We start from the raw sequence: 16,714 nt of genomic DNA on the forward strand, positions 1-16,714 counted from the left end.
GAGAGGGAGAGGGAGAGGGAGAGGGAGAGGGAGAGGGAGAGGGAGAGGGAGAGTAAGAGTGCGAGGATGAGGATCTACTTGCCAGCCTAGAGCAGACTCTGAACAATGAACACGAATACGGCCGAACAACATAGCCCGACACAAGATCGGGAATGGGATCTGGCGAGCCAGGCGGAGAGCAAGGTTCTGGAAACTCAACTTTTCGCATGAGATCAAGAACCACCGAAAAAACGGCGAAGCTCAAGGAAGACGGATGAACGCAATAAGCAAGTTCAGCACGCAGAAAGAGAAGAAGGCCGGCATGAGTTTGACTCCGTACTTATGGATATAGGCAGGTCTGGGGAGACGGAGGCGGAGACGATCTGCGACATCGACCCGAACAAGACCTGGCTTATGCACATGGTGTGTCCGACGGACCTCGAGGGGCTGCCGTGACGACAAGCTTGTGTGCAGTGCCGCTTTCTTGTCTTTGATGGCGATAATCCTGTGCGGCAAGCTGTCCTCCCTCATTGCACGGCTAGCAGTCCCCTGCTCGTGTGCGGAGCAATTCTTGTAGGGGCGAGCAGTACCTGTAGGAGTGAGCAGTACTTGCAGGACTCAGCAGTACTTGTAGGGATGAGTAGTTGATATCGTGAGTGAGTGGTTTATAGCGCGAGTGAGGAGTTCCTGTCGTGAGTGAGTAATCCATATCGTGAGTGGGTAGTTCATATCATGAGTGAGCAGTTCCTGTCGTGAGGGAGTAGTTCTTGTCGTGAGAGAGCAATTCTTGTGGTAAGTAAGCGCTTCTTCTTACGTGAGCAGCTCTTGTTACGTGAGCAGCTCCTTGTGCGTGGGGTGGGAGGTACGTATGAGCAGTGGGAATTGCACGTGAGCGGTGGGAACTGGCACGTGAGCAGTGGGAATGGCTTGAGGCGCGCGCCCTCCACCATCAGACGCTACGGTTAGTTCCGTTGCGCGGTGATGATTACTAAGTGAGATCGCGTCTACAATGTCAAGACGCGTCCCGCATATCGGCGTTGTGATGCCTTTTGGGTAGACGCACCTCGGTGTACTTCACTCACTGACTCTTACCTTCTCTCCTCAGGCAGCATGCGCCGGCAGAACGTGGCTCTTCTTGCTAAGCGAACAACCCCCGACACCATGACCACGTTTCTTCCGGCAGCCCATTTGACCTTCTTGCGGTCGGAAGTGTGATTTAGATGAATTGGAGTACAGCAGTCACGTGAACGGCGGGTAGTCGGCTGCTTTGCATGGTCATCAAGCTCATTCTCGGCATGGCACAAGCGAAGACTACATCCAGCTTCCCACTCATACTCCCACCCTCAGCATACACAGCTGTACCACCACCATCAGCAAGACGATGAGAGGTTTGCGAGCAAGCTGATGAGTCGGCGATGGAGGGCTTGAAAGCAGAGTGAGACAAGAGCAATAGCATGGAGGAGAACGGGGTGCATTGCAGACACTCTCCACGCCGACTGCCGACTGCCGACTGCCGTCCACTGCCTACCGCCTACCGTTAACCGCCTACCGTCTTCCGTCGACCGCCTACCGCCTACCACTTACCATCTACCGCCTACCGCCTACCGCCTACCGCATATCGCGATGCAAACCGGCGGGAGCGATACGATTGACGGGACGCGGCGGCGGCGGCGGTGAGCGGTGAGCGGTGAGCGGGTTCTGCACGGGCGGCAGTGTGCTCATGGCTAATGGGCGGCTGTGTCGGGGGCGAACCTGCTCAAGAAGTACATCCACCAAAGCCTCCCTTCCATACGCACCACTCAACGACTTTCGCCTGGACAATTTCGCCCCCCTGATCCACCATGTCGACCGTCATCGTGCCCTCCGAATGGTGCGTCAAATCCACGTTGACGGACAAGCAGGCCAAGGCCGAAACCATCATGCTGGACGTGCCTCCATCCAAGCACACGCCGCAGCTGAAGCTCTCCAAGTGTCACCTCATCGTGCGTCTGCCCCTTCACCATCTTTCCTCCCCCTACCATCTTTCCTTTCCCCCCATCTTTCCTTCCCCCTTCTCGGCAAGCCATCTGATGCGTTGCATTGCATTGCAGATCTTCGTCAACCTCAAGCTCGGCGCCCTCACCAAGCAGGCCGACGCCAGTGACGGCTGCCCGGGCGTGCTCGTCTGGTCCGACGAAGCCAAAGGCCGCGTGCTAGCCGGCTGCGCCCACCTCGGCATCTCCAAGTCCCTTCGTCCCGACGTCCCGACGGCGCGCAGGCTAGCGGACCTGGTCGGCATCCCCACCATCTACGGCCCCTTCGTCTACCGCACCTGCCTCGAGCGCACCCTCGCCTTCATCGACAATAACATCCACCCCGGCACCATCCCCAACGCGTTTGGCATCGATGCGAGCAAGCGCGTCGTGTGGAAGGCGCACACTGCGTACTGGGTGCAGAAGGGCGGCGTCAAGTTGGCTTCGTGGGAGGTGATGGTCGCCCAGGAGTCCGACGACCTGCGTGCGTACCACGAGCCGGCGGCGGGTGCGGCGGCGGCGAAGAAGCTCGGGTACAAGCGCATTGTGGATGGCGCGCTGGGTCAGGTGGCGGTGGCCGGGGTTTGGGATCATGTCGGGGCGCTTGAGGTGGAGAGTTCGGTGGAGAGTAAGAGTTCGGTTGGGGGGAAGAGCTTGGTGGGGATGGAGAGTTCGGTGGAGAGTACGGCGGAGACGGAGAGTACGGCGGAGAGTGAGTATGAGGAGGAGAAGGACGTGGAGAATGCGCATAAGAAGGAGGCGAAGCAGGCGAAGGCCAAGCAGACGAAGGCGAAGAAGGCGAAGGCGAAGCAAGCCATGGCGAAGGCGAAGCAAGTCATGGCGAAGCCGGTCAAGGCGAAGCAGGTCAAGGCAAAGCAGGTCAAGCAGAACTCGACCAAGAACGTTACGGCGGGGAAGAAAGGGTCTGGCAAGGCTAAGACCATCCTGGAGGAGAGTTCGGCGGAGAGTTCGGCGGAGAGTACGGCGGAGAGTTCGGAGGGCGAGGAGGAGAGCTCGAAGGAGAGTGAGGCCGAGAATGCGCGTCAGAAGCCGGCAAAGCAGAAGTCGAGCAAGATCATTACGGCGGCCAAGAAGAAGGATTCGTCCGTAGCCAAGATCCAGGCGACCACCGGCAAAGGCGGGAAGGATGAGCTCTACCAGCAACTCCACGACCTCTACCACGCCCTGACGAGCCGCGTCGGGCAGCACGACCAGATGGTCGACCTCAACACCGACAAGATCGCCACCCAGGCCAAGCTCACCGATGACACCATCGCCCTCCTGTACGAGTTGCAGGCCAAGGTGAAGGCGGAGAAGGGGGTCTTGTAAGGTGGGGGAGGAGGAGGAGGAGGAGGAGGAGGGGGAGGAGGAGAAGGACTGTGCGTGCACTGCCCGGGACGTGGTGGTGGTGGTGGTGGTGGTGATATCCTCATTGTTGGCATGGATATCCAGCTTGCAGATTTTATGGCTCGCTTGACATGCTTTCTTTTGTTAACACTACTACTACTACCAGACTAGCGCATAGCAAGCGTCACGGCGAGACGACGGGCCCAGATAGCTTGGTGCCTCTAATACCAACTTTCCTCGCCGTGCATACTTTCTTCCCACCTTTCCTCATCATCATCATCATCCGCTCCGACCTCTCTCACTACCATCCCCTTTACCGCCCAGCATCCTTCCCGCTTCCAGACTGCTTGCACCTACCTTGCATGTTCTCAAACAACCTGCATGCATGTTCCCTCGGGCGCGTGCATGCAGACCAGCCAGCCACTGACGTGTTTCCCGCATGGCAGGCGTGTGTAGGTCGAAGGGAGTCATTCGTGGTGGTGTTCGTTTGCAAACCAAACACCCATCTCTCCTTTGTCTGTACGTACTCTCTCTCTCCTCTTCCATCATGTCCATCTACCGCCTTTCCGAAACTCGTGCCAATCCGCATCACGAGCCAAGTTACAGATGGAGCTCACCACAGAGACTCTGCGCGCGGACCTCGTGCTCATCGGCGAGCGTCTCGGCGCACATCTCAGCCGGTTCGGCTGCGCTGTCACTGGGGTCATGATCGCGCTGCTCCTGGTAGAAGCTTGTGTCCTACTCCCCCGGCTGCCACCGCAACACGAACCCGCCGTTCGGCGTTGGCTCGACCCTGCCCGACCGTTTGCCGTCCACGGCCTGCTGCTCCTGCTCCCCTTCTGCCTCGTTCCGGGTCCGGCGCGCGACACCGCGGGAGTCCTGTACATCACCGCCATATGGTGGACGCATTCGCGATCGCCTCCCCGATTTCTGTTCCGGTACCTCATCGTTTCCCTCGTCATGTTCCACTTCGCCCTCACGACCGAGCACTATATCATCGCGCGCATGCGTCCTTTCATCACCAGTGAGCACTACGCCCCGGGCCTCCCGCAGATCCTCACGGACCTGTACGAACTGCTCCCCGCCATGGATCCGCTGGACCGCATCCAGGTCAGACAGGCGGCCATGAGCTGCGACATCGACGCCATGATCGAGAACGGATACGGGGGGGATGCGGCCGTGCTGCGCAACGCCACGCGCAAGGCCCGCTTCGACGTCCAGCCTCTGGCGTGCGGACGAAAGACGAAGCGGACTCGCTGGGCCGGTAGCCAGAAGTTGGATGAGAGGCCGACGCGCCTTGACATCGGGCCCGTCCACCACTACCTCCGCATCGATCAGCGCCTCGCGCAGCTCGTGCACGTCTACGAGGTCTTCCATCAAACCGGCTTCGGCCGCTTCAGGCACGCTCTCAATCGGGTCACGGTTGCGTACGAGGCGCTGCCGGCCACGGCGCCGAATGCGTATGACCGTGCGTTTGTGCTCTCCGACGACATTCGCGCGCACGCTCGGCAGCCGGGGATGGAGGGTTTCGCCATCTGGTTCGCCATTCGGGGATATCTGGCGCGGCACTTCGAGAGCACCTGGTCGCTGTGGCGCCTGTGCCTGGGCCACAGCGAAGTCGTGACGTTGGATGCCGCCGTGCGCACCTGCGTCGAAGCTCTGGACGTGTTCCTGGACCACTTGCCGGACAAGCTGGAGCGGGCGGTGCATTGGGGCGACGACTTCGAAGCGCTCATCAACGCCATTCCAGTGCTGGAGACGAAGCAGCGCAAACCCGGTTGGCTGTGGGATTCCGAGACGGTCGACGCGGAAGCCATGCAGCATAACCACCTTCGCCGCAACCTCATCGACCTTATGTACCAGGGCGATTCGCCCGAGGACGGCATCAAGGCTTTCCTGCGCCACTTTATCGGCAACAAGACGGCGGAGACGTTCGCGGTCGCGCCCGAAATGCAGCGCGTGTCCCTCTCCTCGCTTTCCAATTGGACGGAAGAAGAAGCGGACGGGGCTGGTGGTGTTGACCCGGCCGACGTGCATCGAGCGCTCAAGTCGAAGCGGGAGTTGGAGTCGTGGTTGCGGGATGGGAAACCGCTCGTCAAGGTGGATCCGGAAGGCATTGCCGCGATGCGCCGGGCGAAGCGAATGTACCGTGGCAGCCAAAAGCTGCTACTATCGGCGGAGGTGGATAAGTTGCAGGGAGAGGTGGACGAGGAAGCCTGTGGGAGCATGGCGCGGGGATCGGCTGGACAAACATGCTTGTCGAAGAGGGGGGGCTAGAACGAGCCTGTGTGGATGAAAAGTCCCTTGGTCTGCCTGCGCCCCTTGTTGCTTTCAGAACCCTCCCTGGAGCACGGATGAATCTCACGCAACTGATTCACTGTCGTAGTCAGCTGTTGTTCCGAGCCACCCATACATCCATCGCTCGGTACTGCCCCTTCGCTCACTCCCCTACAGTCCGAGCCCCATGTTCCACCCACATACGTATGCGATCGCAGTCCTCGTTCATCATGGTGGTGACATACCGCTCATCGCACGCGACCTGCTCCTGTAGCTCGCGCCGATCACTTGGCATGCCCTCGATTGCGGCTTTGAGCTCCCATGTATACGCTCCGTGTTTCGAGCGGCCTTGTCCATCAAATTCAATAAAACACGAGCGGCTCCATCCTTCGGGCTGTGGTTGCGCTGAGCGTAGCGAGAAAGGTCCTGCTGCAGGTCGTCGGTGGTCTCGCTGCAGGTAGCAACGTCGCCGTCTGGCTCGATAAAAGTACGAATTCCCCGTCCAGAGTATGTGGCTCTCAGTCCTTCTCCACCAGACCATTGGCGATCTGTTCTCGCTCATACTCCTCAAGCGCGGGAATAACGACATGCTGAGTGTGCCAAGTGTCCTTGTACTCCATCAGATTCCGCTTGCCTTCGCGAAGTACTTCAAGAAGTGATGTCTCCATCAGTCCGACATTTCCGTCCTTCAGCCTACCGACTTGGTGCTCCAGCCCATTGAGCAGCTGAACATTCTTCGCAGCCTCCTTGGTACATGCATGCTCGAGCATGACAACCACCTTCTCCTTGTAGGCGGGCTCGGCGTCGGTTATACAGATGAGCTCGCCGTCTTCGCTTGGGAATTGCCAGGCGCAGAAGGTGGGAGCGGGCCTAGTAATGCGTCCAGCTGGAATGGCCTCACAGGTGCGCCTAGCCAGGCATCCGGGTGATAGTGAATTCCCAGCAATGTGTCTGACGATGGTAACAGACATAGTGAAACATGAGCTTTTGCTTGGCGGTCAGCCTCCGCCCAAGTCACTACGAACCTACTTCGCGCAGCCTTCTTGCGTAGCTGGTACTGTCGGGGGCCCGAGCTATACGCGAGTCGATTGACAGAAAGCATTCAGCGGAAGAGGTTAGGTGAGGATAACATTGCGCCTTAGTGCGTGCACGAGGAGTCCTCGTCAATGTGCTGAGGGTTACGAGGGCACCGTATCATGCGTGAAGCGTTTACAGACTCGCTAGATATCTGTAGCGTTGAAAGGCTTCCCAACTTCATCGCCTTACCTCTCAAGAGCTTCCTCTCGCCGCTGATGTCAACCTGGTATCTGGGCTTGGACATCTGACTTGGTTGGTTGCGGCGGAGGTTGTCGACACGGCGAGGTTGATGAGATTGAGGCTCCCACCTGTCGGTAAGCAATGGAGCAACCAAAATGAGCGTCTCGAAACGGCTGGAAGTGACCGGTGCTTAGATGATGTCGGCAAACAGTGTCGGACTCGGTACGAAGAGCTGGTGAAAGCGTCGGCTGCCAGCTCGGCTGCTTGCTTATCCCTTCTTCCCACTCAACAAGAGCATCCCACCCTATCTGCATGCCCTGCAACCCTACCAGGTGTACAAGCCGGGCCATAGGCGAGTGGAAAACCGTAGTACAGCCAGGAAACCGTCAAACTCTCGCCCTGACCAGTTTCAATCAAGTTGGGCCATTCCAAGCCTTTCTCAACTCCAAATCCCAGCCTTCTTCCCCGGGCCAGCGCAAGCGGTCTCCATGACTGCTGTCGTATGAAAACAAGTACTGATTCGGGAAGCCTTCGACATCGAAGCTATCGCTCGCCGTCGCTAGGCCTTGGGCGCTGCTTCCCCCCGCACGCACCAACTAGCGTTGAGGAGGGATGAAGGTCCGCCAACACGTCCTCCACAATCGGTCTGACCGCGGTGCATTTCACGAAGCGGACGGACTGGCTGGGCATGACTGGATGCCGGCCAGCTGTTCGCTTTCGTGCTACCGGAGGCTCTTCCAGCCTGCGCATCCTTGTCGAGTCGCTGCTGGAGCTCGTAGGTACGCTGGACCAATATCCCTTTCCCTACGTCTGCCTTCCGGGTGAGATCGATGCAGCGCCGGATCCATCCCTCCTGCTCGATGTCTAGGAGCGGATTCTTCGATACAACCCCTTCCGCGATCTTGTCTGCGAGCCCCGGGCGGCTGTCGTGGCGGAGGCGGCGGCAGAGGCCACCTCGAAGGAGACGCCAGAGTCGGTCAAGAAGGAAGATAACAAGGAAGCGGCGAATGGTAGGAGAAAGTGCTGCAGTGGGTGGTGGTAGTGGTGGCACGAATGCATAGGCTATCGCGATCAAGAGTCACAATGAGGGAGTTTACTCAAGCTTCATAGTCGGGGCCGTTGACCTTGGTGAACACGGCATTTTCCACGCATTGCGGGTGAATGCTGTATGCTCGCCGTGATGGGGCTGCAAGGACGAAGTCGTGTATACATCGCCAACCACCGACGTCCGTTACGTTAGACTCTGGCTGTAGGCATTGCGCTGCACGCTGCACGCGCCATTGCAGTCTGCCATCACACCGAAATTGCTGCTACGTGCCACGTAGTACTCGACACAGTCAAGCGCTTGGCTCGATCGCTGGCGGCGTAATATGTCTTCGCTTCCCTCCCTCGACTCTCGGATCATGCTACATGAGGCGATGAGAAGAAGACGTGAGTGTGTGGGATGTGCTAAAGGGTGGTCGTTGGCCATATCAAGATGCTATGTAACCCCTTTGGGATTTATGTCGGAATGGATCTCGAACAAAAATAGGCAACAAGGAAGCGTCCCCCCCGCATCCGGACTCCCGAGCCGAATCGCAACCACATTTCGCAATAGGTTCTCAGCCGCCGACCTGCCAAGACCGCGCGAAGACCCCGTCATTGCACCCGTTATTTGCGCGTCCATCTCGCACAGTAGTCGGCGCTCACATCGCCCACCACTATCACGTCGGCCCCAAGACTGTTGGATAAGTCTGAAGGCCGGCAAGATCCGTGGTGGCAACACCCATATCATCCGGCAACCCACCCAGATCCGGCTCATCATCGGCTACCGTGCCAGAAAGGGCTACTGCCAGCATGGCTCCCCTGCACCGCGACGTCTACATCGACTGATGCTCCGCCTAGGCTTCAATATAGATGATTAGACTGTATCCCGCACCCTCTATCGAAAGCTGCTGAAAGGAATGCATCGCCATGTTTCCTCGACAGTAAGTTCCACTTATCCTGCGCTGGGCGGCTCTCGCTTGCTGTAATGGACGCCATTCTTCTGGGCAAGGCCGGCATTATGTAAAGAAGGTACGACGCCTTGCGAAACCAGACGCGAGTTCTTGCGCATGCATTCTCTTCGTTAAGAAGCACATCGTGCTGCAGGATGCCTATTGCCGCAACGTGATCGCGGTAGAGCAGCAAAACGTGCTCGATCGGATGTGTGTGAGTGTGCATTAGAGGCTGGAATGGAGAGTGTGCACCAGCGAGCAAGTTAGCAGCTTTGACTCTCGCACGGACTCGGCGAAGGAGTACGGGCAGCATCTTTTTCAGCAGCAGCAGCAGCAGTGGCAGCAGCAGCCGGAGAAGGAAAGCACGAGAGACATCTTCTTCTGGATCCGGTATTCCGACGATTCCACCGTTACTGACGGTGATGCGACAGCAACAATTCGGAAGGCAACCACCCTGTGACCGAAGGCGTTGAAATCGATGATATGGAGCTACAAGTCGCCGCACCGAACCGCACGCAGTCCGGACAGCGGTAACGACAGCCACCTCTCTGCCGCCCCCGCCATGGTTAGCAACCATAGGCGAAACGGCCGTTCGACCATCGCAGAAGGTGATAGGGTTGTCTCTCAACAATGCGCTTCAACGGTACGCAGCGGATCATACCGAGAAGACGGCAGAGCCTCCTAACGCGCACATTGTGAGCGGTCGCTCTGCAATGGTGGCTCACATCTTGCTTTCGTCATGCTGCGCAACAACGATCACTCCTTCACCCACCGCCATGCGGCAACTCAACCGCATGGTCGACGCTAGTGCGGATTTGCAGCGCACTCTACGAGATGTGTTTGATATCAAGAAGGAGATCCTGTATTGCTTTATCGGTACGTCTCAGCGACAGGTGATGTGGATAACCTGGAGCTGCAAGTACCCCGTTCCACATCCCGACTTATAGAAGGCCATCCTTCAGAAGCTGCAGGGTTACTCGCACCTGTATCGCTTGCGAGCTTGTACATCAGTGCGATCAGCTCTGTCTCGACGCCTTAGAGAAGCTCTCGCAGGCTGTTGCCATCCGCCTCTATGCGATTATCGATTGTTGGTGGGTCAGGCAACGACCACTCCACTGTGTCGCTTGCGTACTTGACATGGTATTGCGGCTGATGGGTCTCATGAACGACATCGTGGATCATGCATCTAATGGGCATCGCGGGTGATGGATCGCATGGCGGCATCACGGGCGAACGGCCACATGGTGTTATCGCGGGTAATAGGACCACGTGATGGCGTCACGCTGGACGCACCGGAGTAAGCGGCCTCGTCTTCCTCGTGTCATCAAGCTGCATACACCGCGGCGGCACATATTGAGCAGCCTGCGCAACTTATCCAGCTCTTTACTGTAGCCTCTAACCAGTCTGTTCCTACTTCCATACAATCACAGCTTGGATTGCTGGACAAAGCACCGCCTGTCATGCTCAACGTCATTCAAGCACAGGAGGCGGCGAAGCAGAAAGCGCCACAGCGGATGCGATGTGAGCCGATGCAGCGCGAGCCACTGAAGCAGAACGATGACATACAGCCGCAATACCGCATACCCGCGTCGAAGGCAAGTCGGTTCGCTTGTTCAACCCCGACCACACTTTTTGCTGGTGCTAGCAAGGCCGCGAAGGCACTGTCTGACCCCAGCAGCTCCGCCAAAGCTACCTCTAGCACCGCCACCTCCGCTACCTCCGCCTACGGCCTCTGAGCAGCGAAACGCAGCTGCACTTCTTGCCACGAGTCCTAGGGAGAAGCATGACCATGCAGCCATTGGGCGCAAGACTGAAGCGCTTTCAGATGTGCTTGTGCGTCTTGATCAAGCAAGAGCAGGCAATGAACAGCCTCCAAAGTGGCCAACTTTCACTGTCTATGGCTACAGGGGCCATGTCTGGCACATCTCAAGTGATGCACTGGTTGGCCCGCCTCCACTACCGTGACGAGCATGGCTGCGACCGAGCTGTCCACGACGCTCACACGAATGACAACGTGGACCATGGAGCAGTCGCCGCAAAAGCGTTCTATTGAATGGCCGCTGCTCAACCCGCTTCTGTTCCACACCGCCTCTTCCTCTTCCTCTTCCTCCACCAACAACCAAAAGAGCATGGACATGTTGCTGACAGCTCGGTCCCCGCCGCTCCTCGCAAACAGCTCTCTACCACAAGGATAGGCTCTGCAATCCCAACTGTTTCCGCTGGCAACAACGACTACGATGCCCTTCTGCACGTCACCTACACTCATGCCTTCAACTTCCTCCGCGCGCAGAAGCTGGAGCAGGCTGTGCGCCATGCACACCCTGATCCAACGTGCCGAGCGCTGCATGCAATGGTTACGTCGACGTGGGACATGGAGATGAAAGCAGCCGGGGTTGGAATACATTGGGCTTGTGCTTCAGGATGGTATGTGAGATGATGTACGGAGGCATGAGATGTTTTACGCATGAGGTGATCAAGAACGATGGATGAAGGAATGTGAGGGAATTAGGACACAGTGGATAAGGGAGGTTCGAAACCGCGCAAACAGTTCAAACACGCCTCACTTCGACATTGCGACCTCTTCTCTTCTACGTCCGTTAGTCGCTTGCCTCCTTCCATTTCCCCCACTAGGACGTGGGTACACCCTCTCGCCTCCGCAGTGCGCGAATGCTTTTGCTTTTGCACCACCACAGTCCTCTTTTCCACTAGCTCTAATCTTGATCATGATCGCATTACTATGTCTTGCCAGGAGCCAGGCAGGATGCACTCGCCGCACCTCAACCCTCTTCATGTTTGTGGCTGTTACTTACTTACTGAATAGGTACAATGCGAGAGAGAATGCATGGTTTCCGGTGTGATGACGTGGAGATAGCATCTATTTCCTATCCTTCCAAGATGTGGGTGATTGGTCCTTTGGAACGTAGGAAAGAAAGTACGGCCCACGCGATCTCGTGTGCGGGTCGTGTTAATGGCGGGCATCATCCGGGCTGCATGGCTGAGACTGTCCAGGGAAACAGAACAGATCATTGTGACGGCCGCTTTCTTCCCAGAAGCTGAGGTATTATGAAGTGCACACGCGCACCAGACTGCTCCTATGTAGCTTGAACATGACATCGGAATGGTAAAGCCGCTTCTGACGACTCAGGCGAGGCCTTTTAACAGCTTGATTCTTCCTCCAGCCTACCCACGTCGATGCAATCCATTGAGCACGAGATGGAAGCCGTCTGTGCCATGCCGCACGAGCTAGCGGTCCACTAACGACCACTAACGACCACTTCCGTACGTGTCGCGTGGCCGGAGGATTGCTGCGAGCATGGCCTCATCCATGGTGCCGATGGACAAGACTACGAATCTGATGCGGAAAATCATCCCTCAGCCTTGTCGGCCACGCGAACGTCTGCTCGAGCTGTCACCCTCCACAGTAAGAGAGCCGGTGAAATGAGACAGGTGACTAGCGAGTCAAAGATGGTGTATGGTTACAGCTTCGCAGTGTTTTGAGGTAGGTAGCCTGGATTCCCGCACCGGAGTAACAGTCCTAACTTCATTAAGAGGTATCGTCAAAGGTAGCAGTGCTTGTCTCCAGATCCAACGGTGTCTATATCCGCAATATCGAAGACTAGGCGCCTAATGAAGCCATGTGCATCTCTCCTCGGACCAGTACAATGCTCTCCTCGTCATCTTGCCACAGGTTGACCATCTTTTCGCTTCGTAGGGCCTTCGCGTGTCTCGTCGAGAAGAAACACATTTGACAGAGCGGTTCGAAGGCGGTGAGACAGTCACCGACGAGAGTAAGACTGAGCGCACTCAGCGTCCGCCAATCGCGGTCACGCTACAGAGCTCAATCAGCGCCATGTGACCATCTCAATCCGTGCCAATCTCGGTCAACAGCCTGTTGAGAGGATGATCATCACGCCGCAACGTTCGGAAGCGCGTATAGACCCAGCCTTCCGCGGTCATCATTGACTCAAACATCCCCATGGGAAGACTTCCGGGTGATCCAGGATTTGGACGAGTTGAGGACTAAGGATGGGGAGTACCCTTGAAGTGGCGAGCCGTCCCCGTTTACAGGGTTGGAGGCGCTTGGTACTTATATCCATGGAAGTCTTGGGCGCGTGGCCTCTCGGTGCACCAACACAGATGGAGATGCAGTCAAGTGCGCTGGTGATTACCGACGATCGTGACAGCCTTCAAGCCGGTACGTCTAAGCTTCGGAGGAGAAGACGTGTTGGAAGACAAGCGTGAAGAAGCATTCGCAACAGTGGACAATAGAAAGCAGACGCTTGCAATGGCGGAGCGCAGTCGCGGCCGTCAGTGCCGTAGTTAGGCAATGGAAAGCGACAAAGGGGAATTGGTGTGAGGAGCAGATCGCGGCGAGAAGGTTGGTCCTTTCAAGCGGTGGTTGCTACCTCTTCTCACACGGTTGGCCAGACGAAGGCGTTTCAATGAGAGCAACAGGAATGGGTGTAACGGAAAATGTGACCGAACAATCGGCACATGTGACCATAGTACCGGCTCATGTGACCATTTTGCCTGGCACATTTGACCAAGTATTTGGCACATATATTGAGTGGGAGATCAGAAGGAGGTGAGAACGTACCCCCTAACCTTTCGACCATAACCGTTCGACAGGTTATAAGCGCGAATACAGCGCTAGCACAAGCATGTAATCACACCTATGTCAGTAGAGTTGGGGACGAAGATCTGGCAGCATGATGGGTATGTAGTGTCTGGCATCGTGGTGGGGTGCGAACGAGCGGGCCTGTGATGGAGCAATTGGGAGACATACACGAGTGATCAACTCGCATACGTCCACCCCGTTAGTAGTCTCTGCTGTAGCGGCGCTGCGCAGAGCGGGCTGCTTCTGTGCAATCTGCCGGCCCTAAGCTGATGCTGAAGTGATTGCTCTGATAGGTCTGCTCGACAGTAGCAACGGCGTAGCTGGGATGGCGACCTCAGGCGAGAGCCATTCTCGCTCTCAGCCTCTCTTTCCGCGTTCACCTTCAACTTCGATGTTCACTCCATCACAGGGGCCGGTTTTGCTTGGCAGGCCAACGTCTTACGAGCAAAACACTATGCAAACCATCGTCGGGCCATCCGCGATGATCCAGTATTCCGCGTGTCACTGGCGCGTGACCGTGGTGGAGCGCTGCACATCTCATGGCATCCGTAGTGGCGGCGAAACAGCATGGCATTCACGAGAGGGACTGTCAAACGAGCGGAGTGTGAGGGCGGAAGTACAGAAGTTGTCAATAAGCTGTCACCAAAACCAAAGCAAGCGACCGGCGACGTTGAGGTCCGCAGTGCCAAAGGTCATGCCAAGGGCAACTGCCGTCGATGGTGTGCGCAGAACCATGCTTACAACCAGGTACCAGTACCTGCAGAGTAAGCGCTGTACGGCAGTCACCGAGCACACTCGCGCGGCTGCCGGATGGTCGGCGGGCGGAAGCTGTAAGTCATGCCGAGCGTGCGAATAACAAGAGCGAGCAAACTTCGCGCCAGCGTGCTTACTGGATCAAAGAGAAGGGGGTAGCGCGGTAAATGCAGTGCAACGGCTGTCACATTTCCGACGTAGATGCGATGGCGACTGGTGAACTAAATCAGCGGCCTTCGGCGGATCGATCGGCAATCGTACTGGAGGACTGATATCGTTTCCTGAACTCGTAAATCAGTGCGCAGAGCTGGCGTCCTCCATGCGGACCGCCTCCAAGGCAATCAGCTAGCTTACCAAGCAATGATCAAGCAAAAGATGAAAGCAAATGGTGGCGAATGTTCGAAGACCGGGGAAGGAAATGCATTAGATATGTCGGAGATATATGAGTTTGAACGGCTTGGATAACATCAGACCTGGCGAGAGAGCAAGATGCCCAGATACACTGCCGTCGCTGGCGGTCTTATGAGGTGGCTGCAGTATGTTATTCCAAGTAGTTGCGGGCGGAACGCAGAGTCCTCAATGACGTACAGCGCTGCCAGCACCACAACATTCCGAATCAGGGTGTTGCCGCAGCTTGCAGCGGCACGGTATCAGGCTATCGTTGTGGACCGTTTCAGCGCGCATGTCGTATATGCTTACAGAATGCCTACGATCTTCTGAGCAGTCTCCAGCAAGATGGACAAGACCGCCACCGGCAGAATGAGCGCCAATATTGCTAGTTTCATTCGTATTACCGCTGCACCAAGAATTGACGGATAAGCATGCGACTGCAGCCAAGGTGACGCCATCGATATCGACGTAGTACACCGGGTTAACGAGAGCTAGAAGCTAGAAAGTGGCAGATCCTGCTGTTGCTGCGGTTACTTGCACCTCAGTGGCGGTCCTCCAGCGTTTTGTGGCTGCGACACTGCCTTTGCGCTGCTGCTGCTCGTGAGATGGAATGCACGAGTAATATTATTGGCAGATTGGAGTCGATTCGAAGTCTCTCCTGTGCCTCTTTGTTTGCGAAGCCAGCGCGGAGATTGGGAGACCTGACGGGGAGGCATGGCGTGATCTACATAAATTCCTCACACGAGGAGATCTGCAAAGCCTACAGCGAGACTGCGGGAGCTACGCGACTGCGGATCGAAGCCACCTGTCGGCAGCGAATGATCCCTCCACACGACAGCCACTTTGACTTAACAATGATAATGATAATGATCATCCCAAACCCTTTCACATTCCTACTGACTGCAGCCTCCCACCCCACAGCCTGTGTAATATAGTACGCGCTAACACCTAGCCATGTGGTTGCGCGGCGTCACCAATGTTCCCGTGCAGGGAGACCCGTTACACGTTCCTTAGACCTTAACAAACCTTGTTCCATGTCGCTTGGGGAGCCTTCGCTTCTTAGCAACATGTAACTTCTAGCATCTCTCGCACCTGTCTCCACCTTACCGGAACTTCATTGCTTCTTTCCACATGATCTCGCACAAGTTCTAGGTTTGGCATGCCTACTTCCGGCAGAGGCAGCAGGACGACTGCACATCCAGCATTGAGAATGTCCAAGCAGAGATCGAAGAAGATGCGGCAATCCGCACCTTTGCAGAAATCGAGATTGGTGTCTCAGGTCCAAGCGCAAAAAGGAAAGTATCCCAATCACCCACGGCTTCAGGCGCCCGCGACAGAAATGATCGCAACAGGACCTGTATGATATGCACCTGGGGTCTGCGAGAATTCCCAAGCCATCAAGTCCGCCGTCCCAGCCGGCTTTCCGCAGGCACCGTTATCGCGTCCCTCAATCGAACCAGAGGCGAATGAGCACTCTCAGCCTATCTCTACTACAACCTCGCGCATGCCCGCCGAGCTGCACACCATGTTCCTTCTGCCTCCTGCTCCGCCTACCTGTGTCGTCTGTAGAGGGTCAAGGGCGCCATGCTGACGATTCCCCAGCTACGGCTCCTGTTCACCATGCATCGGCGGGAGATGGATTGCCTTCGGTCATCGAGCTACGAGCGGGAGGCCTACCAGCTGGAGAGAGGATCGACCTCGGGCACGTTGGCTTTTTGGCAGTCTCGATTGGGAAAGGAACACAGAGGAGCGGCAAGGCCGTGTTCGATGCTACTATAGTTGCCGCATTACGCTTGACTCACTGGCTTAATGTACAGTCTGCGGGTTCGCGACTTTTGGTCTAGCAATTCGAAAAGCGAGCGGGATGTGGCAAGTAAGGGCCACCGGGATAAGACAGCAACGGCTACAACAGTGTCGAGGTACATAGTATCCGACTCGCATTCCGGTAACATATCAGTACGTACCATGCTCGGACAGCATTTCTTCTTGCCTCGCTTTCGTTCCCCATCCACTTCCCGGACGGGCAAACCTTCGTATCAGGAATATCACCGGTGTAAATGATTCCGTATAGTCGTCGATTCCCAGTCTTCGCCGTTGTCACCGGC

General features: G+C 56.6%; 12 protein-coding genes across 12 annotated transcripts; 7 read left to right on the plus strand and 5 right to left on the minus strand.

Moving 5' to 3' along the window:
• Positions 1 to 26: 26 nt before the first annotated feature.
• BAUCODRAFT_39731 (uncharacterized protein) lies at positions 27 to 830 on the minus strand. Its single transcript, XM_007683623.1, has one exon. It carries the CDS (start codon positions 686 to 688, stop codon positions 518 to 520), a length of 171 nt encoding a protein of 56 aa, XP_007681813.1. The 5' UTR covers positions 689 to 830; the 3' UTR covers positions 27 to 517.
• A 990-nt stretch (positions 831 to 1,820) lies between these two features.
• BAUCODRAFT_28630 (uncharacterized protein) lies at positions 1,821 to 3,320 on the plus strand (the record flags this gene model as incomplete). The annotated part of the gene is made up of 1 exon (XM_007683611.1): positions 1,821 to 3,320. One exon carries the CDS (start codon positions 1,821 to 1,823, stop codon positions 3,318 to 3,320), a length of 1,500 nt encoding a protein of 499 aa, XP_007681801.1.
• A 161-nt stretch (positions 3,321 to 3,481) lies between these two features.
• On the plus strand, positions 3,482 to 5,874 carry BAUCODRAFT_331795 (uncharacterized protein). The gene has a single exon (XM_007683671.1). It carries the CDS (start codon positions 3,945 to 3,947, stop codon positions 5,613 to 5,615), a length of 1,671 nt encoding a protein of 556 aa, XP_007681861.1. The 5' UTR covers positions 3,482 to 3,944; the 3' UTR covers positions 5,616 to 5,874.
• On the minus strand, positions 5,875 to 6,748 carry BAUCODRAFT_331794 (uncharacterized protein). The gene has a single exon (XM_007683672.1). It carries the CDS (start codon positions 6,584 to 6,586, stop codon positions 6,134 to 6,136), a length of 453 nt encoding a protein of 150 aa, XP_007681862.1. The 5' UTR covers positions 6,587 to 6,748; the 3' UTR covers positions 5,875 to 6,133.
• On the minus strand, positions 6,749 to 7,353 carry BAUCODRAFT_331793 (uncharacterized protein). Its single transcript, XM_007683673.1, has one exon. It carries the CDS (start codon positions 7,220 to 7,222, stop codon positions 6,911 to 6,913), a length of 312 nt encoding a protein of 103 aa, XP_007681863.1. The 5' UTR covers positions 7,223 to 7,353; the 3' UTR covers positions 6,749 to 6,910.
• Positions 7,354 to 7,629: 276 nt separating this feature from the next.
• On the minus strand, positions 7,630 to 8,089 carry BAUCODRAFT_39735 (uncharacterized protein). Its single transcript, XM_007683624.1, has one exon. The coding sequence runs from the start codon at positions 7,929 to 7,931 to the stop codon at positions 7,737 to 7,739; it is 195 nt and encodes a 64-aa protein (XP_007681814.1). The 5' UTR covers positions 7,932 to 8,089; the 3' UTR covers positions 7,630 to 7,736.
• Positions 8,090 to 9,624: 1,535 nt separating this feature from the next.
• BAUCODRAFT_152789 (uncharacterized protein) lies at positions 9,625 to 10,584 on the plus strand (the record flags this gene model as incomplete). The annotated part of the gene is made up of 2 exons (XM_007683674.1): positions 9,625 to 9,724; positions 10,241 to 10,584. The coding sequence occupies 2 exons, from the start codon at positions 9,625 to 9,627 to the stop codon at positions 10,582 to 10,584; spliced, it is 444 nt and encodes a 147-aa protein (XP_007681864.1).
• A 58-nt stretch (positions 10,585 to 10,642) lies between these two features.
• On the minus strand, positions 10,643 to 11,679 carry BAUCODRAFT_331904 (uncharacterized protein). The gene has a single exon (XM_007683675.1). The coding sequence runs from the start codon at positions 11,250 to 11,252 to the stop codon at positions 10,737 to 10,739; it is 516 nt and encodes a 171-aa protein (XP_007681865.1). The 5' UTR covers positions 11,253 to 11,679; the 3' UTR covers positions 10,643 to 10,736.
• A 34-nt stretch (positions 11,680 to 11,713) lies between these two features.
• Positions 11,714 to 11,927, plus strand: BAUCODRAFT_331922 (uncharacterized protein). The gene has a single exon (XM_007683676.1). It carries the CDS (start codon positions 11,744 to 11,746, stop codon positions 11,903 to 11,905), a length of 162 nt encoding a protein of 53 aa, XP_007681866.1. The 5' UTR covers positions 11,714 to 11,743; the 3' UTR covers positions 11,906 to 11,927.
• A 1,954-nt stretch (positions 11,928 to 13,881) lies between these two features.
• BAUCODRAFT_331931 (uncharacterized protein) lies at positions 13,882 to 14,515 on the plus strand. The gene has a single exon (XM_007683677.1). The coding sequence runs from the start codon at positions 13,921 to 13,923 to the stop codon at positions 14,320 to 14,322; it is 402 nt and encodes a 133-aa protein (XP_007681867.1). The 5' UTR covers positions 13,882 to 13,920; the 3' UTR covers positions 14,323 to 14,515.
• BAUCODRAFT_331932 (uncharacterized protein) lies at positions 14,516 to 15,077 on the plus strand. The gene has a single exon (XM_007683678.1). It carries the CDS (start codon positions 14,709 to 14,711, stop codon positions 14,937 to 14,939), a length of 231 nt encoding a protein of 76 aa, XP_007681868.1. The 5' UTR covers positions 14,516 to 14,708; the 3' UTR covers positions 14,940 to 15,077.
• Positions 15,078 to 15,768: 691 nt separating this feature from the next.
• Positions 15,769 to 16,584, plus strand: BAUCODRAFT_143934 (uncharacterized protein; the record flags this gene model as incomplete). The annotated part of the gene is made up of 3 exons (XM_007683679.1): positions 15,769 to 15,908; positions 15,962 to 15,966; positions 16,212 to 16,584. 3 exons carry the CDS (start codon positions 15,769 to 15,771, stop codon positions 16,451 to 16,453), a joined length of 387 nt encoding a protein of 128 aa, XP_007681869.1. The 3' UTR covers positions 16,454 to 16,584.
• Between the last annotated feature and the right edge of the window lie 130 nt (positions 16,585 to 16,714).

The sequence above is a fragment of the Baudoinia panamericana genome (genome assembly GCF_000338955.1).
Source record: "Baudoinia panamericana UAMH 10762 unplaced genomic scaffold BAUCOscaffold_16, whole genome shotgun sequence".
Lineage (NCBI taxonomy): Eukaryota > Fungi > Ascomycota > Dothideomycetes > Mycosphaerellales > Teratosphaeriaceae > Baudoinia > Baudoinia panamericana.